Source organism: Chanodichthys erythropterus, chromosome 19 (assembly GCF_024489055.1).
Source record: "Chanodichthys erythropterus isolate Z2021 chromosome 19, ASM2448905v1, whole genome shotgun sequence".
Lineage (NCBI taxonomy): Eukaryota > Metazoa > Chordata > Actinopteri > Cypriniformes > Xenocyprididae > Chanodichthys > Chanodichthys erythropterus.
In genome coordinates, this window is record NC_090239.1 from 25931745 (window position 1) to 25952419 (window position 20675).

General features: G+C 39.9%; 1 protein-coding gene across 1 annotated transcript in view; it reads left to right on the top strand.

Annotated features, from left to right (window-relative positions):
• Nucleotides 1-6752: 6752 nt before the first annotated feature.
• Nucleotides 6753-20675, top strand: part of LOC137007539 (uncharacterized) — a 62310-nt gene continuing 48387 nt past the window's right edge. The window contains exons 1-9 of the mRNA XM_067369080.1: nucleotides 6753-6827; nucleotides 9850-9999; nucleotides 10498-10606; nucleotides 10839-10942; nucleotides 11029-11099; nucleotides 12089-12203; nucleotides 12323-12450; nucleotides 12623-12768; nucleotides 13248-13398. Coding sequence (XP_067225181.1) covers nucleotides 6782-6827; nucleotides 9850-9999; nucleotides 10498-10606; nucleotides 10839-10942; nucleotides 11029-11099; nucleotides 12089-12203; nucleotides 12323-12450; nucleotides 12623-12768; nucleotides 13248-13398 — 1020 coding nt within the window. The 5' untranslated portion in view covers nucleotides 6753-6781. The remainder of the gene's footprint in view (nucleotides 6828-9849; nucleotides 10000-10497; nucleotides 10607-10838; nucleotides 10943-11028; nucleotides 11100-12088; nucleotides 12204-12322; nucleotides 12451-12622; nucleotides 12769-13247; nucleotides 13399-20675) is intronic.

Consider the following 20675-nt stretch of genomic DNA (forward strand, 5'->3'; position numbering starts at 1 on the left):
TAAAAATAGCTCCACCCTGACACTGGAGAAGAGTGGCAACATTCCCAAGCATGAAAAAAAGCGACAGACAGATAGAAGAGAGGGGAATGGGTACAGTTGAGTGTGTGGAACAGTTGAGTGTGTTCCACAAGAATACACTCAACTGTAAGTCAGAAGACTTACAGCTGAGTGTGTTCTTGTGGAAATAAAAATGTAAAGACTGCAGGGAGACATGTAAAGAGGGAGAGATAAGTTGGGTAATACAAACAAGTGTCAGAATCTGCATGCACTGTTGTTAGAAACTTAATCTGAAGAGCAGCATGCTGATCCTTGACATTTCAGTGGCTTTTGAAAAGCATCAGGTCAGACCAGTGGAGTAGGCTGACCCCGGCTGTGGCCCTAGATCTATTGTTAGTACTCTGAAAAAAAAAAAGTGTTAAAAAAAACCCCAATAGTGTATTTAATGTCTTGTCAGAGGAATGAGGCAATACATTTATGGCAGAAAAGGAAAGAGGGTTAGTAGGGGTAGTAGTAGTGTTTGGAAACCTGTTTGTAATTTTTGCAATTCTATTTGGTGCAAAACACCAACAACTTTTATTTCTTTTCACACAAATAATGATTACAGGGGCAGATAATAGATAATAAACTTATTTTTTGCATATTTCCTTACACAATACCTCAAAACACTTTTAACATAGTGTATGATTTGTAAAATTAACCATTTTGACATTTGCATCACATAATCATATCCATTTATGTATGGCTTTTCTGACATAGTAAATGTGCTCGTAGCTCAGCTGCATTGCACTTGTGATTGCTTTTGGAGTGCTTTGGTTATGAGTCCCGTGAAACACGAGCCACAATAAAAGACCTCAAAGACTTGTAAAAGCAAGATAAAATGGCATTGTTGCTTCAGATTGTGTTTTTTTAAATCTCATTTTTGCTTTTGTAAACATTATTGTTTAGGCTTAGTGTAGGTGGTAAAGTGTCGCAAAACATGCAAGAAGCAACGCAATTTCATTTTGTAAAAATGTTGCCAGTTGCCACAGGCATGTTTTTTGAATCTTAGTATTAATATGAACTCTTTCCCTGCAAGCATTTTTTGTAAGTTGTCAGCTGCCAGCAGCACTTTTAATAATTTTCACAAATTATTCATGGCCTCCAGAATATCAGGAGTAGATATTTTGTTATATGAATATCTGAACATATCAAAAGAAAGGACAGAGCCTCTGCTTTTAAACAATAACAACAAAACGTCTCAGGTTATATATGTAACCAAATGTTCCCTGAGAAGGGAATGAGAGGCTGCATTCAATGATGGTGCTTTGGGGGAACTCCTCAGTGCGACAGCGCCTGAAGCACGTCCTAACTGGCATTGCATCGTGACGTAGCATATCACGACACACTATGGAGGCTACAAAGGTAAGCCTGCACACAATAGCGTCAGCTTCTGATACGCTGAAGCAAGTCACGTGCAGGCATTCAGGAGGTGTGGCAAAGGGACACATCGACTTGTTCCCCTGTCAGGGAACAATGGTTACATTCGTAACCTGAGACATTCCTTTTAGAGGGAACTCGCAATGCGTCCAATGATGACGCTTTGGGTAATGAAATGCCCACTGTACCACACTGCCTGGTGTGAAATTTGTCTGTGCACAACTCAGGATAAAAACACTTTAGAGCCACATGTGGAAGGAAGGTCCAGGCTGTAAAATCTCATAAATCTGTGTGAACTCCAGCGAACTCCTGACAGGAAGGAGAGACAGACAGGGCTTGTAAGTCTCCCACTCTCTTGAAGGAAAGCCAAAAACAACAACAACAACAACAACAAAACACCTTTAGAGTAAGAAACTTCTCTGATATGGACTCTATGGGTTCAAAGTGTGCTAGGGGTAACCATTCTAGAGCCACAGGTAGGTCCCAAGTTGAAACCCTGGCATGAGCTGCGGACCTCATCCTCAACACACCATGAAGGAAACGGATAACCAAGTGTTGTCTTCTTAATGTTCCCTCGCTTAACAGTGCGTGGAAGGCAGCTCTAACCTCCTCGTAGACCCTAACGTGAATGGGGAAAGACCGGAGGTCTTGCAGGAACTCCAGGGATGAAGCCACTTTGCAGTTAAATTGAGTCCAGCTGATGCTCTCTGCATCATAAAGTGAATACTCTTCACTTTAAGGCATATAGTTTCCTGGTGGAGGGAGCTCTAGAAGGGAGTTTAGAAGGGTCTCAACAACCTCAGTTAAGAGACTGAACCCTAGGATCTAGTCCACCTCACGAGAGAGGGACATCCACAGCAGACAGTGGGTCATCTCTAGAGATGCAAACAGATCCACATTTGCCAAACTTCCTCCATATCAACTCCACTGTCTCAGGGGGGAGTCTCCATTCTCCAGGCCTCAGCCCCTGTCTCGACAGGATGTCTGCCCCCACACTCTGGATGTACATAGCTCTAAGAGACAGCAGTTTGCCCCAAGGCCATAGCAGGACCTAATGCGACCTCAGACTCCCATGATGAATTATATATGAGACCACCAACATTGTTTGTTCGAATGAGTACAAGATGGCATTTGTCTGGGAGGAAGTACTTCAGAGCATGAAATACAGCCAGCATCTCCAGGCAATTTATGAGCCATGCAAGATGATGCCCTCTCCACAGACCCCATGCTAAGCAGTCTTTCATGACCGCACCCTAGCCTGTGAGGGAAGCATCTGTCATCACGGTGTTCCCAGCATTGAGCCCTGGGACTAGACGAACACGTTCTATGGCCTCCAAGAGGGACTTAACTTCCTGTTCCAACACCCAATACTCGAGATTCACCATAGTGTACAGCATACCTTTGAAATTCATTGGATCCTCCTGGATCCTCTCGACTGCTGAACTTACAGCATCATTGATGAGGCCAGAAGGGGATGGTGGTGCATCAAGGAGGAACGAATCCTCTCCTTGATGATGGAAAGGTTCAATCATACATGCCTCTCTGTTGCCACCAATGCTGCCCTGGAGTGGCTGCCTTCATGGTGCCATGGAGAGACAGGTTTGTGGCCCGATTAAGCTCTTTAATACCATCGGGCCCTACCCCCTCGCCCTCATCAAGGTCCCTGAGCAACTCTGCCTGGTAAGTTTGTGTTTCCTATCTGCTCTTAATGTTATAAGTTAAGAGTTAAATGCATAAATCCTTAAACAGATTTCTTAGAAACATGCATGAAGATGAAGAAACATGCCTTGCAACACGCAGTTTTAACAAATAAGCCTTCAGTTGGTTAGTATTTGTAAGAGACAGCATTGAGAAAGTCTTTCAGTCTTTCGGATGTTGAGGGTAACCTCTCCATGCTGAGCTATTCCTTCTGGATTCTGATGAATAGATTGGTTTTTAGCTGTATTTTCAACCAACTGGAGACACTTTTTCATTTTATACAATAATTGTAGAATTAAAGGGGAGGTGGAATTAAAATTGGCCAAATCTTTGCAAAGGTGTATAAAGTGATTACCATTATAAGGTTTTTGGAATTTCCGTAGGCCTATAAGAGCATGTGCGTAGGTTGCATGTATTGATTCACACTTCATATATTGTATGTTTAAAATTAAACCAAACCCGTTTACAAGCTGTGAGTTTTATGTGAACTGTGAATGATTCAGTGTTGGATGCAGTGGGCAGAAAAACAAGGAGAAAAAGACAGCTAGGGCAATAGACAGGAAGACAAAAGAGAAAGAGAAATTCACTGCTGTGTTTGCAAGCTTAAAAATTGCAACACCTCAACAGATACATTTAAACATCCACAGGACGACACAAAAAATAGTGCAACTCTTCTGCAGTAAAATCTTTTAAGCTACAAATATCAATAAGCTCTTACTATGTGAGTGTCAAAGTCACACTTTCCACTGATCAAAGAGATGTATTTGCTTTTCTCATCTTTGCAGATGGTCTGACTAAGTACATAGTGCATTTTCTGTTAACCACTAAAGACTTTCCATTCTGCTGTGGTCTTGTATCTCATCTAATTTTAATATCTTACAACATTTACAAATTTTATACTTTATGCACAAATTTATTATTAATAGTTATGACTAATGAGTTGGGACAAAAGGCTTCACTGAGAAATATATTGACATTGGCAGTTTGAGATTGTTTGATTGAACTGACACGTTTTATGCATACACATCTAAAAGACATAAAAATGAGGGAAACCGATGCATAATATTTAAGGAACTAGAATTTAAAACAAACAGAAAGAGGAAGAGGCCTGGGTAGTTATTAATAATGAGAGAGAAACACACATACATGTCATTAAAGTTAATTTTATGCACATTCAAACTTTAACAGCGTATGATAAAGGCAACACCCAATTTTTAAGCAACACCCAATTTAAGAATATAATAAAATCTTAAGGTCAGGTAGAATGTGTCTTGCTTCTCATATCAAAACAACACTGTCTTTATTACAAGTGTTTAATGTATGTTGCATTTATGGACCTTTTTCTCTAGGCTTTTTAATTGTTTATTTAGAAGAATTAGTCTGAAGGGTCTTAAAAATGCACAGATCAATTTTGACGTCTTATGCAAAGCTTTATTGAAAGGTGAGCGTGGTCGTACAGGCAGACAGGAACAGCAGGGACAGGCAGAATCATAGTCAGGGTACAGGCAGTAGATTGAGGCAGGCAGATATCATTCGCAGTCCAGGAAACAATAAACAGTCCAGAGGTATGCAGCAAGGAATCATAAACGGGTAACCAGACAGGATCAGGAACAGATAGGCAGACAGGGAATAAGCACTTGGAATTGTTACAGGAGTAATCAAGACTTCGCCATCAGGTGGTGTGTGTGTGAATCATTTATAGTCCAGGTAGTGTGCTAAGCTGTATGTGGCAACAGGTGATTGGTGTGGAGTGAACATGTGACTGGCAGGAAGGATTGTGGAAAGTGTAGTCCGGGAACTGACAGGAACAGACGGTGATCATGACATAACGCCCCCCTTCCGGAAGGCGCATCCTCACAGCGTAGATGGCACAAATAGGGAGGGGGGTGGGTGCATTGGAGCTCAGACGGGAACAGGGTCTCCAATGCAAGTTCCAGGGCAGCCATGGCAGGTCAGGTGTCACGGCAGCCATGGCGGGTCAGGTGCTATGGGCAGCCTTGGCGGGTCTGGTGCCACGGACAGCCAGGGCGGGTCAGGAGTGTCAGGAAGCCATGGCGGGTCAGGTGACTCGGGCAGTCACAGCAGGTCAGGTGGCTCTGGCAACCATGGCAGGTCAGGTGGCTCCGGCAACCACGGCAAGTCAGGTGGCTCAGGCAGCCACGGCAGGTCAGGTGGTTCGGGCAACCCTGGCAGGTCAAGTGGTTTGGGCAACCAAGGTGAGTCCATAAATGACCATAGTGGGTTATAGTCCATGGGCGGCCATAACAGTTCGAAGGCCGTTGCTGGCCACGGCCGTGCAGGGTCCCCACCCACAAGCTCCCCACCCTCAGGTATATGGCCCCCCCAAAAAAAGTTCTTGGGGAATTCAATGGAGGCTGTGGCGGGTTCGTGGGCATGGAGTTTGGGTGGCGCCGGCAGGGCAAGGCGCTTGGGCGGCGCTGGCAGGGCAAGACACCTTGGGTGGCGCCGGCAGGGCAAGACGCTTGGGCGGCGCTGGCAGGGCAAGGTGCTTGGGTGGCGCTGGCAGGGCAAGACGCTTGGGCGGCGCTGGCAGGGCAAGGTGCTTGGGTGGCGCTGGCAGGGCAAGACGCTTGGGTGGCGCCGGCAGGGCAAGACGCTTGGGCGGCGCTGGCAGGGCAAGGTGCTTGGGTGGCGCTGGCAGGGCAAGACGCTTGGGCGGCGCTGGCAGGGCAAGGTGCTTGGGTGGCGCTGGCAGGGCAAGACGCTTGGGTGGCGCCGGCAGGGCAAGACACCTTGGGTGGCGCCGGCAGGGCAAGACGCTTGGGCGGCGCTGGCAGGGCAAGGTGCTTGGGTGGCGCTGGCAGGGCAAGACGCTTGGGCGGCGCTGGCAGGGCAAGGTGCTTGGGTGGCGCTGGCAGGGCAAGACGCTTGGGTGGCGCCGGCAGGGCAAGACGCTTGGGCGGCGCTGGCAGGGCAAGGTGCTTGGGTGGCGCTGGCAGGGCAAGACGCTTGGGCGGCGCTGGCAGGGCAAGGTGCTTGGGTGGCGCTGGCAGGGCAAGACGCTTGGGTGGCGCCGGCAGGGCAAGACGCTTGGGTGGCGCCGGCAGGGCAAGACGCTTGGGCGGCGCTGGCAGGGCAAGGTGCTTGGGTGGCGCTGGCAGGGCAAGACGCTTGGGCGGCGCTGGCAGGGCAAGGTGCTTGGGTGGCGCTGGCAGGGCAAGACGCTTGGGTGGCGCTTGCGGGGCAAGACGCTCGGGTGACGTCGGCGGGGCAAGATGCTAGGGCGGAGCAAGAAAGACCTCTGGAGTGGTCTCCGGGCCCACAGCGGGCTCTGGGAAGGCCTCTGAGCCTTGCAGAATGAAAGAAGCCTTCTTCATTGGCTGGAGCAACCCCTACGTCCACAGACAACGAGGGGGGCGGCCATCTTGCCCGTGGGTACTGGCGAAGCGGCCAATATCGTCACACGGCAAAGCCACAGTCCAAGAACATATTGGGGACACTTAAAGAACATATTTCGTAAAGTTTTATGTCATTTCCTGGTTCATTGGCAATCTTTGATTTTATCTTAGTAGTTCAGATACGTTATTTCCTGTGCGTTATTTGTTTAGTCATATGCACTGCCTTTTTCATCTTTCTCAATAAATGCTCTTGTTTTGTGTTTGCTTTTCATATATTAGGCAGTGGGCCCCTGTGTTGAGACCCTGATATGACCATGGACTGGGATTTCTGCATCTGTTTGTACCTGTTTTGTGGTAAGATCAAACAGTGCCACAGTATTCCCATTTTGATGTTCATTGTTTTTTCTGCACTGCATACAGTAGCACCTGTTGTGGACATATTTATAATCAAAATGTAAAATGTGTCATAAAAATCCTAATGAATTTGTGTTTATATATTCAGCTGTTTTTGATTGTTTTGGTCGTTTATGATAGGCTCCTATTAATTTATTCGATTGTGTTTCTGTCATAAAATGTTAAGGGTTGAATGTAGTTTAGATAACATTTATTTGTTAAAAATTAGGTGAAAGACTGCTGCCAATTTGGTTAAAGAGCAGGGTGAGCGAGCTCAACATTAATCATGAAGATTTGGGTTTGCAAACACAGTCACAGGCAGCCTAGTTTAGTCCCTTTCTATGAAAAAGGGACTAAACTCCCATTCAAGCAGGGACAAAAATGTGCTTCTATACTTGTTTTATGACTACAGCTTAGTATGGATCTTTAGGTTGCTCTGACAGTCCTAGTTCTTCCTGCCCCTTTTGAACGGCTTCAGACTGAAAACAATGACCAGAAGCCATTGGTTCCTACTTTTGTAACTGCAAAAGTGGTGATAGACTATACATGGTTCTTCACCAGCACAAGTCATCCATGTTCACAGTGTAATGCAATGGTTGCAGAGCTAGTCTGATTATTTATGATGAGTTCTACCATTAGTATTTTTTTATTTATTTTTTAATTTTCTAGACACTGAATTATGTAATTGCAAACGTTAAAGATCAACATCCTTGCAATCAGATTAGTCAGTGCCCTGACACATCTTCTTCATTGATTTTCATTCAAACTCTCTCCTCATTGGTCAGTCCAAGATGGCGGCACTGCTGGTGTATTTAGAGTAGCGAAATTCTTATCAATATACACAGCAAAATCTCCAGAGTTAAATCAACTCTGCTCAGAGTACATATGGTCCCTCTCTAAATAGTGTTAAAATAACACTGAAGCAGAGTAAAATTAATGAGATAATTAAACAATTAATTGATGATTGAGCATTATTGATGAACACCTGCTGTTAACAAGCAGAATCACTGAAGAAAAGAGAAACACAAGAACTATAACTGACTTCAGTCACAGCCTTATTAATTGCTTAATTTTCTCATTAACTTTAACTCTGCTTCAGTGTTACTTTAACACTATTTAGAGAGGGACCATATGTACTCTGAGCAGAGTTGATTTAACTCTGGGGATTTTACTGTGTACATGGTTGTTTTAAGTACAGATAGAAAGTCATGATTAAGAATCTGAAAATGCAAGTTCTGCCTCTTAAAATATTCTCAGTAAAAATTAAGTTGCAGTTACTAAAGTAGATACTATTATTTCACAGAATCGGTTTGGCAACTTCCTTATCTGAGCTACCAGTCTTCCTCTTCACCTCTCACTTTCATTCTGCCATCTGAGAAGTCAGTCTTTTTCTGTTTGTTTTCACAATACCGATTCAAACACGTTGTCTTTACAAAATCATTAGGACAGGATAATTACACCTATATGATTTATTGAGATTAATCATTTAAAACTGTGCGATTAATTAAAATATTCACAAGCAGCCAGGCGTTTCATGTCTTTTGCAAGACATCGCACTATTTCATGTTTTTCATCTCCAGAAAGAGCTTTCATCCTCCCTGTATTGCATGAGAACTTTGACTTGCTTAATAATGCATAAAAAAAAAAAAAAAAAAAAAAAACTCTTTAAAGGATTAGTCAACTTTCAAATAAACTTTTCACCCCCACGTCATTGTGGTTTTGGTTTTTGATGAAAACATTCCAGGGTTATTCTCCTTATAGTGGACTTCAATGGACTCTAAATGGTTGAAGATCAAAATTACAGTTTCAGTGCAGCTTCAAAGGGCTTTAAACGATACCAGACGAGGAATAAGGGTCTAGCGAAATGATCAGTCATTGTAAATATATATGCTTTATATAAACAAATGTTCGCCTTCTAAGTGCTTCCGCCAAAACCACATTTCTGTATTCTCCAAAAAGTTTACGCTGTATGTCCTACGCCTGGAGAATACGGAAATGCGGTTTTGGGGAAAGCACTTATAAGGTGAACTATTTAACAATTCTGTCTGAGATTGATACCAGTATCTAAAAAGATACAAGAAAAAAAGAAAAAAAGAAAAGAAAAAACTAACACTTTCTTTGAAAAACTAAAATCTGAATGTTTATTTTACTGATATCGTATGTCACTTGCATAATAGTTTGGAGCACAAGCTGTGTCCCAAATGACGCATTATACACTATGTAGTGATGCACTATGTACTCTACCTGTAGTGTATGAATTTAGTATTGTCATTCAGCATTGGAGTTTCGTTGCTTCTCCCCCTCCGCTACGTAATTAAAGCTGCGTTTTTTTTTGTTTTTTTTTGGTTAAATAAGTGCATCATTCGGGTATTTAAAATTCTAAAACTGCATATATTGCACAAGAAAATGAATTAGAACGTACCTACAGTGTATTTTGAATATGTGACAGTGTGTTTGAACATTATGACCCGTCACAAGTGAAACGAATATTGTCGATAACCTCCTAACAAGGCCATATATTAAAGGGATAGTTCACACAAAAATGAAAATTTGATGTTTATCTGCTTACCCCCAGGGCATCCAAGATGTAGGTGACTTTGTTTCTTCAGTAGAACACAAATGATGATTTTTAACTCCAACCGTTGCCGTCTGTTAGCCACATAATGCGTGCCAATGGCAACACAATCTATAAGAGTAAAAAAAAAAACATGCACAGACAAAAACTTCCATTGTCCAGTGATGTCTCATGCTTGTACTTCAAAGAACGCAAGACATCACTTCTGTTGTCAGAGCATGATCAGACCTCAATAACCGAAGGCTGAACACAGTTGGACATAGTGGTGTTTAGAGGTAAAAAATTATATAAATACTGTTCGGTTTCTCACACAAACTGATCATTTCGTGTCTTGGGACATCAATGTGTTGTCACGAGCCGCAGGGTTTAATTTGGATTTGTCTGTGCATGTTTTTTTGACTCTTATAGATTGTGTTACCATTGGTACGCATTATACAACTGACAGACGGCAACGGTTGGAGTTAAAAATCATCATTTGTGTTCTACTGAAGAAACAAAGTCACCTACATCTTGGATGCCCTGGGGATAAGCAGATAGACATCAAATTTTCATTTTTGGGTGAACTATCCCTTTATGTTCTTATATTACATATAAGGTTTTATATTACAAATATCTCAACATTCTCAAATCAAGATACATACAGTACTTGAGATGCCAAATGACGTAATATATTATGTCTTGTTTTCTGAAACATTTATCAAAAAAAACAAAAAAAAAAAACAAAAAAAAATATAAACTTGTTTCCCCTTTGAATTACTTTTTAATTTTTCTTGTCCCATTAGCAGCTATTGTTTTAAGCATAATCAAGATTTCTTATCATATTATTTTGCATTTCCAGTTAATGTTTATTGATTTAAAAAGGAAAACAAGACAAGAATACCAAGTTGTTTTTTTTTTTTGCAGTGTAAGATGTGATTTTTTTTTTCATTTTACACCTCATGTTTTCTGAATTATCATCATAAGTTTTTTGTTTGTTTTTCAAAACATTGGCAGTCTAAGCAGACTGACCCTAAAAAGTAACATATGTATGTGTTGTTCTCAATTTGCATCATCCAGCATTTCAGTCAGTGCTGACATTCAACATCGATCCTGTGACCTGGAAATACTTCACAAGAAATAATGACACTGGCTTTGGCTACAGAGTCATACAGAGAGAAGCATCTAGGTGAGAGAAACACAGATTGCCCCATATATAAACCTTTTTTATTTATTTATTTTAAAAAAAAATATTTTATATACAAGAGCCTATTACACAATATGTGAATCTTACTTTTTGACTGTGTACAATGATCTAGATTTTGGGAGGTTTGGTTGTTAAATTGATTTAAATCGACCCAATGCAATTTAAACATTTAATATATTTGAAACCTAACATGTTTTTCTTCACTATTCCATAGTTTGCTTGTGAGTGATCCTTTAGTACAATACAGCCATAATGGAAGAGGACAAGTTTATAGCTGTGACATTTCACATGAAACTTGCCTGCCGGTGAAAATTAATGGTATTTACTTGTCATATTTCATATTTTACACATTATAAGTCTGTTTTGACCTGTAAAATCTAACGATTTTATTTATGCATTGAAAGTGCCTTCTGAAGCTGTTAACATGTCTCTTGGGCTTTCTATGACTAAGGATACACAATCTTCTAATTCAGTGGTAAGCTATATGCTCATCCTGACACACACACACACACACACACACACACACACACACACACACACACACACACACACACACACACACACACACACAACATACATATACAGATGCCTTGTGCTAATGGTATATAGAGCACTTTATACAATAGATTGTTTAAAAGTAAGCAGCTTTACAGTATTGAACATGAAAAACATGGTCAGTGTCTCATTTCATTAGAAGTACAACTTGAACTTGGCTCTCCAGTGTGTTCATGTTTTTACTCACAGATGTCTGAGCTTGACAGACTGAACAAAAGAAATAAACTGGAGAATATTTTAGCATGAATGAAGGCGGAGCCTCAGCGATTCCTACCAATTATGTTATCATCACGGACCAATTGTAGTTTGAAGGTGTTTACCAGCCAAGGTGAACTTTTCCTGAAAGTTCACTTTGGCAAGCTATTTCATTCACCTCAGATTCAAGAATGAATTTTGTTTTGGCCTGATTACATTCGAAATGAAACGTTCTTTGATTTCGCTTGAACTATATCGGGGCCTCATAGACTATACTACAGGCTATGTGAGACTATAGTTTGAATGAATCCATTTTCTTTGCATGACACATTGATATTACAGTACAGAATGGCTCTTTCGAAATTATCCTGAACATTGTATATACATTAGATTTATGTGTCATTGAATGGAAGATCATTTTGATTTTCCTGATGTCCTGAATCCTTCCCATAAATATCAGTCTATAGGCTTTCATAGACAATCTAGGTAGTCAGGGAAGGTGTGTTTATTTATTTATTTTAAGTTTCGTTACAAGCTGTTCACACATTGGCAATAAAAAAATGATTAATACATAATTCTTACGCATTGCTCCTTTTATTTATATTAATTTTATACATTGCTCCTCGCAGAACAGGGAAAAAGGCTTCATAATACTACAGTGTTTGACATGCTTATGGATAAAATGAAAAACTCTCACTCTCCTGTGGTCCTCAGGTCTGTGGTCCAACCATTCCTAAGGACTGCAAAATAATTACTACCCTCAATGGTATGTGCTTTAATATCAGTGGAAACAATGTGGTGAGTGAACCTATACCAAGTGCTTTGAGAAGTAAGTCAAATAAAGAATTACCTTAATTACCTAAATTTTTTCTAACTATTGCTTTTTTTTTTTTTTTTTTTTCTGATAATCTAATCATATGCTTATTTTCTAAAACTCTCCATTCACAGGCTGCCCTCTAGAAATAGATATTGCTTTTCTAATGGACGGATCTGGGAGTGTAGAAGACCCAGATTTCATTAAAATGAAAACTTTTGTCATAACAATAATCCAGAGTTTTTCCAAGTGCAATTCTCAGGTATGATTATATGTTTTGATGATTCCAGAAGACTACCTTCAGATTTTTACCTTCAGATACTCCACGGCCCACCACCAATTTAGACAGGAACAGACCTTCTGACATGCACAGATTTTTATGTGTACAGTATGTGTGTGCTTATTTTTAATTTAATTTTTTTTTTGTCTCATAGTTTGCTGTTGCACAGTTCTCCACTGGTTATGAAATTCACTTCAAGTTTGAAACAGTCAAAGACATGAATTCATGGAGGACAAGAATAGGAGAGATAAAACATCAAAAAGGATTTACCTACACTGCAAATGCTATAAATAAACTTATGTATGTCACCTCTAATGTTATCAACATTCGAGTATCTCAAAGTGCCTCTTCAGAATGTATTAGTGCAAAGTTCATTTTCAAATCTGACATTTAGTTCTTTTCTATGTTCGAATATAAGCACAATAAGGGGATGTTTGGGTGGTTTGAATAGAAAAACAGTATTGTGTTTCTGAGTTTGAAACAGCAACACCTATAAGAAATAAAGTGCATGAACAGCTGTACACTGAAGAAAAACAATGGTGTAGCAACAATTTTTACTCAGAAATTGCTAGTCAATTTGATAACTACTTATCAAAATAAAAACAGCAAGTAACACATTGAAATAAATGTAAATTTTGAAAAAGACTGAAATAGTTATTTTCTTGTAAAATGTACTGCAGCAATCTGTTTTATTTACAACTTTTTTTTTTTTTTTTTTTGTGTATATGTGACTTGCTGATTTGTAACCTTCAAATGCTTTTCTTCTTTCCAATGTACAGGGATGAGCTCTTCATAACTGAAGGAGGGATGAGGCAATCATCAATTAAAATCTTAATTGTTATCACTGATGGTAGATCAAATGATGGACCTAAACTCAAAGATGCTATTGACAAGGCAGAAAAGAAGAATATCATCCGATTTGCTATTGGGGTGAGATTGATTCAGTACACAAAACTTAGGTAACAACAAGGTTAACAATAATGCATCACATAACCTTAACAATGAGCGATACACAGTATTAGTCTTTGTTCATGTTAGCTCATTGCTAGTTCATTATAGCTCAGTTAAGAGATAATTCATGGCTAGCTGTACATTAAACTATTTTAATGCACAAATTGGAGGCAAAGAACCACCCAACGTGAAGCAGAGTGCATTAGTTTAATGCACAGCTAGCCATGGATTATTCCACTTATACCATGGTCATTTGCCAGTTGTTCGAATTATAACATTTATTTGAATGAATTAGCCTATCGAGAGAGAGAGAGAGAGAGAGACTTTTAACATCTCTTTAATTACAATCCATTAGCACAAAAAACATACACCCTTAAAACACCACATTACTTCATAAAATACATATTCTTACAAATACATATTTAAAAAAAAAAAATAAAATAAAAAAATTAAATTCTTTTACAACAATATATCACAACCTCCTTCTTCATTGGGTTGACATAAAATATTTCCAACACCCCATAACAAGAAGAAAGCTTCAGTATCATTCACCAATTCATAATACTTATACTCCATTACCAGCCTACTTTTTACTAGAGCTCTAAACATGTTCAAAGGATCAGTATCACTGTTAAACAGTAATTTTCTTTTTCTTGTTAACCAAATTGCCATTTTTGCCATACCGAATAAAACATTAATCAAAACAATTTTGCTTTTATTTAGGGCACTATATTTTGGTCCAAAAATAAAAAAGCTATTTGTGAAAATAAATCTAAAATTATGACTCAAGTCTTTTAACAGAGCAAGAATTCCAACCAGCCTTGAACATTCAATAAACATATGAAATACTGTTTCTGAAAGACCACAAAACAAACACTCTTCTCCTTGCAAAGGATTTAGATGAACTTTATAACGATTTGTTGCTAAAATCCAATGAGAAATCCGCCATTGCAAATCTCCACTTCTTTTTTCAATTGGTTTCTTATACAGTGTCCTCCAACATCCTTTTGGAGAGGCACCTGATTCAACAAAATTAGTCCATTTGGTCTCTGGAAGGTCTTTCAATGCTCTTAAATTTAGAAATTTAACACAAACCAGATAAAGTGACTTCTTAGATATAGTACCAAAGAGACCAAGTTCAGGTGTCCTAAACGACAGGTGTCTTTCATCAACCTCCTGCCAATCTCCTACATTTACATCCACACTGATGCTGGGGAATACTGTACATTCTTAACTATCTCTGTTTGCAATGGTATTGCAGGAAAAAACTCCTGAATCTCAGATAATAATTTTTCAACAGTCTGAACAGAATGGATACCAATCTTCATGGCCAGATTTTCTGCAGAAATCCATCGGTCCATTGACCTAAGATGACAAATTTTACATACTCCAGCTCTCACCATGCTTGTGCAGACACCTCTAGAATTTAAAATCACACTAGATAGAAGTGGATTAAAAATGAAAGGTTCTTCAAGAACCCACTCATGAGTTATCTCAGACTGTTCTCGTTTAACAATAAATATTTGCCATGCATTTAATACTGATGCATAAAAAGAAGAAAGTCCATTAAAATCTACTTCCTTCAAATTCATCAAAAAAAGGTGTCTATCCAAATTCATCCGCCCCACTTTATTCAATAAAGCACAAGCTATTTTTGTCCAATTCTGTGACTGATGATACAGGAGTCTTTGTGCAGTCTGCAGTCTAAAAGCAGCTACTTTGGACTTAATGTCCATAAGGCCTTGGCCTTCACTTAACTGCAGATACAATACTGACTCTCTTAGCCAATGTTGTCCATCCCAAAAAAAATTAACAAACACTTTTTGAATTTCCCTAATAAAATCATCCGGTGGGTTCAACACAATTAATTTATGCCATAGGACAGAAGCGGCAAGATTATTTATGACCAGCACTCTTCCTCTATAAGATAGTTGAGGTAAAATCCAGTTCCATTTTGATAATCTATTGCAAATTTTATCTTTAACACTGTCCCAGTTTTTCATTTGATACACCTCTGAACCTAAATAAATTCCTAAAAACTTAAAACCATCTTTTTCCCACTTTACATTTTCAGGTATAACAGGTAAAGGTATTTTTCTTTTATCATTGCACCAAAAAGCTTCTGTTTTACTCCAGTTCAGTTTTGCAGATGATGCTCTTTCATATGAAGAAATACTGTAATTAGCAATATCAATATCTCTTTGATCTTTCACAATTACAGTGATATCATCTGCATATGCTGTTAACTTAAAAACATTACAATTACCATCAATTTTTATACCAGACAGATCTTTTCTTAATAAACACAGGAGTGGCTCCACTGCTAAAGCATATAACTGACCAGACCGTGGGCATCCTTGTCGTATACCTTTAAGTAGTCTTATTGGTTTGCTTAACCCACCACCTATTTTTAGAATACAAGAGGCATTCATGTATAAAAGTTTGATCCAAGAAATAAAAACATCTCCAAACCCAAAAGCACTCATTGTTTCAAACAGAAAACCGTGGTCAACTCTATCAAATGCTTTTTCCTGATCCAGGAACAGAAAACCAAAATTCGCTTCATGTAATTTAGAGTAATCCACAATATCTCTAATCATAAAAATATTATCATATAATGTTCTTTCTGGAATGCAGTATGATTGGTCATGATGTATTAAAACTCCCAGTACAGTTTTCAGCCTGTTTGCCAAAACTTTAGCTATTATCTTATAATCAGCTGTCAAAATTGACACAGGCCTCCAATTTTTAAGAACACTCAAGTCACCCTTTTTTGGTAATAGTGTTAATACTGCCCTTTGGCAACTTGTGGGAAGGCATTTTTCTTTAAAACACTCTTGAACCACCTCATAAAAGTCTTTTCCAATGTATTTCCACACAGCTTTATAAAAGTCCACTGATAGTCCATCAATTCCAGGGGCTCTACCCGGTTTCATCTGTTTAACAGCATCAGTTAACTCCTCAAATGAAAAAGAACTGTCCAAATTCTTACTCTTTGTTTCAGTAAGAGTAGGCAGCTGTTGCAACAGCTGTGAAACACATTCAGTATCAGTTTCTTCTTTTCTATACAAATCTGAATAAAAGTCCACTGCAATCTTTCTCATTTGTCTTACATCAGAAGTCTTATGTCCATCAGGTGTTGTCAAACAATACATTTCATTTTGTTGTTTTGACACTTTTTCTAAATTAAAAAAATAAGCAGTGGGAGCATCCATCTCATGTACAGACTTAAAACAAGATCTTATTAGGGCACCTGTAGCCCGCACTTGCAATAAATATTCTAGATCTTGCTTCTTTTCACATAAAATGCCAGCTGAAGATGAATTAGAATTCTGAATCATACCAGATGTAATGTGTAAAATCTCTTGTTCTATTTAAAAAAAAAAAAAATTGTTTTATTTTTCAAAACATGTATACTGCTGACAAAAAAATTGTATTTGTGACTTTCCTATTTCCCACCACTGTATCAAATTATCAAATTCATTTTTCTTAGAACCCCATTCATTTTAAAACAATTCAAATTTCTCATAAAAATCTTTTTCTTTCAACAATGCAATATTAAATTTCCAATAAGGACTTTTAAATTTAGATTGTGTCAAAACTATATTTATTGTAATAAAATGATGATCTGATAAACAACATGGAAAAATATTACACCCCATTATTCTATTATTTTCAGTACGTTTGACATAAAACCTGTCAAGTCTTGCTACACTTATCATTCCTTGTGAAACCTTTGTCCATGTATATTGTTTAATCTCTTTATTCCTATCTCTCCATACATCTACCAAATCATTCTGAAATGTAATACTTTTTAAGAAAGAAGCTGATACAGGATGTGGTTCCTCATTTTTCCTATCTAAAAGAAAATTAAAAGTACAATTCCAATCCCCTCCAATGATTAATACACCATCCAAAGTATAACTTTTTAAAAACTCTCCTAATTTTCTAAATATTATAATTCTATCTGACCCTTTGTTTGGAGCATAAATATTTATAAATACAAATAACTGATTTTTAATCATAGCGTTCACCATCATAATATGTCCTTTCTCTATTTCCATTTCTGATAAAATATTAACATCAAGGTGAGCTGAAAACAAAATCGCTACACCTGCACTGACATTTGTGCCATGGCTAAAACAGATTTTTCCTCTCCACCACAGGTTTAACTCAGATTCATTTTTTATGTTGCTATGAGTTTCTTGTAAAAATATTACTTCAGCTTCTTTAAGCCTAAGAAATTCATTAAGTAAAGCTCTTTTCCCCCCATCCCTCATACCATTCACGTTTAAAGATCCTAAACTAAGAATCTGCATTACAGGATAGAGAGATAGAAAAAACAAAACATGCCAGAAAAGCAAAACAAAAATAAAGATAAATCCCACACCCATGTGCTTTATTTTTTTACCTTTGACAATCGCACGTTATCTTTTTGAGCTTTACGCACAGTAGCAAGAAACTTTTTCAGCCGAAATCTCTTTTGTTTTGAAATAACATCATAGCCAACCGTCTTCTGAGCTTTCACCACTGATTTAATAAACTTATTAACATCAGGGAAATATTTTACAACATCCACCTTTTTCCCTTTAGTTAAATCCAGAAACTCGTTTAATTCATCGACAGAATACACGTCATCCAAAGACTGACTGCAATCAATCTCCGAAACCTCTGAACAATCATCACAATCCTCCATCAGTTCTCCATCACTATTTTCATTCTCCACAATTGTACTAGACTGGCCGCTAACACTCAAAACCTCATCACCATAAGCACAATCAATATCCTTAACAGCAACGTCCTCCTTTAAAACATTCGGGCCTACAACATTATCACCAGCTCGCATAAGTGAAATAAACTCACTCACCTCTGACTTTGAAACTGGATCAGTAGCACTCTGCTCAGCTGGAGAACCGTTCCGAGGAATAACGCTGGGTTCACCTGCCAAAACTGAAGCCTCCGAAACCTTCTCGCTAACCCTGTTTGTCTTTTTTTTTTTTTCTGGAATCACTACCTCCCTTACAGCGATGGGCAGTTTTTCTTTATCTGGATTTTCGTCTTTTTTTCTTTGATCGATTTGCTCATCATTATTCCTGTAGTATATTTGAATGACATCAAGAGGCTGTCGTAATCTTGAGAACTTTACTGAATTGATGTAACGCAGAACAGAACATACATCTTCAGCCAGCACGTAACAGTCTAACAAAAACACCAACTTCCTCCCCTGGAGAAAGGTAGGAACGCCCATCCCAGTCTTCCACCCTCTTAAAGCAACCTCACTATTCCCATATTTTTAGCCAATACACTACACCTCTTTCCCCCAGTCCACAAAATCTGAAAACCTTCTTGGGGGACGATGCTCTCTCACGGGGTACCTCCTAGAAGGAGGGAATTCTGACATGGTCTCATCCCCAGCAATTTCTTCACCAAGGTTTTCCATTTCTATTGCGGGCAACTGTAACTCAGGCATTTCCACCTCTGAGGTCTTTGGTAGAGAGCCAGTGTAGCCATCTGGCTTGGACCTTGATGGGCCCAGTGAGGGTGCCTCCCTGTCCAGCAGTTGATCAACGTGCCTTCTGTGCACTTGCCCATCACTGGTCCTGACCTTGTATGACAAGGGGCCTGTGACCTCAATGATGACCCCAGGGATCCACTTAGCATCCCTGGTGTAACTTCTCAGGTACACCAAGTCATGTGGTTTAAACTCTCTTACAGTGCCAGGACATTTTTCAGCACTCAGCTCCTGTTTGCGGAGCATATCACCTCCATGGTCAGGATGTAAACGATCCAGGGCAGTTTTCAGTCGCCGATTCATAAGCAACTCAGCGGGACTTTTTCCAGTTGATGAATTGGGTGTGACGTGCTGTGATAGCAAGAAACGAGCAAGTCGGGTCTGCCACTCGCCTTGGGTGATGCGAGACAGGGCCTCTTTGGTTGTCTGTACCATGCGTTCAGCTTGCCCATTTGAGCTTGGGTGATAAGGTGCTGTAGTGATGTGACGAATACCATTTCGGTTTGCAAACTCTTGGAATTCTGTGGATGTGAAAGCAGCCCCATTATCTGAAACTATGACATCGGGTAACCCATGCGTTGAAAAAAGCAGTCTCAGTGTGTTAATAACTGCCGATGATGACATAGAACTCATCAGAGACACCTCCAGCCACTTGCTGTGCGCATCAACCACTATAAGGAATACCTTGCCTTGGAAAGGGCCAGCAAAGTCAATATGTAGCCGGGACCATCTTTTCGTTGTCCACTCCCATGGGTGTACTTTTGCCTTAGTGGGTGCATGACGTGACATCTGACAGGCTTTGCATGCTTTGACAGTTTCCTCTATGTCTCCGTCCATGCCTGGCCACCACACATAACTCCTTGCCAGTCCCTTCATGTGTACGATGCCCGGATGTGCGTCATGCAGCATAGCCAGTACTTCTCTCCGTGCCGAGCTGGGAACAACCACACGGCTTCCCCAAAGCACACAGTTCTTATGCGCGGAGAGTTCATGGCGGCGTGAATTAAATGGTCTGAACCCGCTATCTGGTATGTCAGCTGGCCACCCATGTAGTACCCAGCGTAGTACACGTGACATGATAGGGTCCTTAAGTGTAAGGTTAGAAATCCTTTCAGCATGCATAGGTGCATCTGGCACCATTTCCAGTAGCAATACTTCCAACGGTGGTGGAGTAACAGCGTCAGATGCAGGCAGAGGTAAGAGACTCAGGGCATCCGCGTTGCCCATTTGTTTGCCAGGTCTGTAACACAGCTCATAGTCATAAGCCCCAATGATCAAACTCCAACGTAGCATCCGTGGTGAAAGGATGGCAGGCATTGGCTTGGAATGGTGCAAGAGTCCAAGCAGGGGCTTGTGGTCCGTAAAAATCACGAAGTGGCGACCTGCTAGGTACTGGTGAAACTTTCTGACAGCGAAAACAACCGCCAATGCTTCCTTATCAATCTGGGCATAATTCCGCTCAGTGGTGGTCATTGTTCTAGAGGCGAAGCAAATGGGCTTTTCCTGACCATCATTCTCCAAATGAAACAATAAAGCCCCAAGCCCATAGGGCGAAGCATCGCAAACTACTGCCAGGGGTTTCTTTTCATCGTAATGCGTCAGCACTTTATCCGTTTGAAGCAACTGTTTTGCCTGAACATATGCTGTCTCATGCTTTGCTCTCCACTGCCAAGTAGCGGACTGGTCAAGGAGGTGATGCAGGGGCTCCAAGACAGTGGCCTTGTTAGGAAGAAAGCAACTGTAA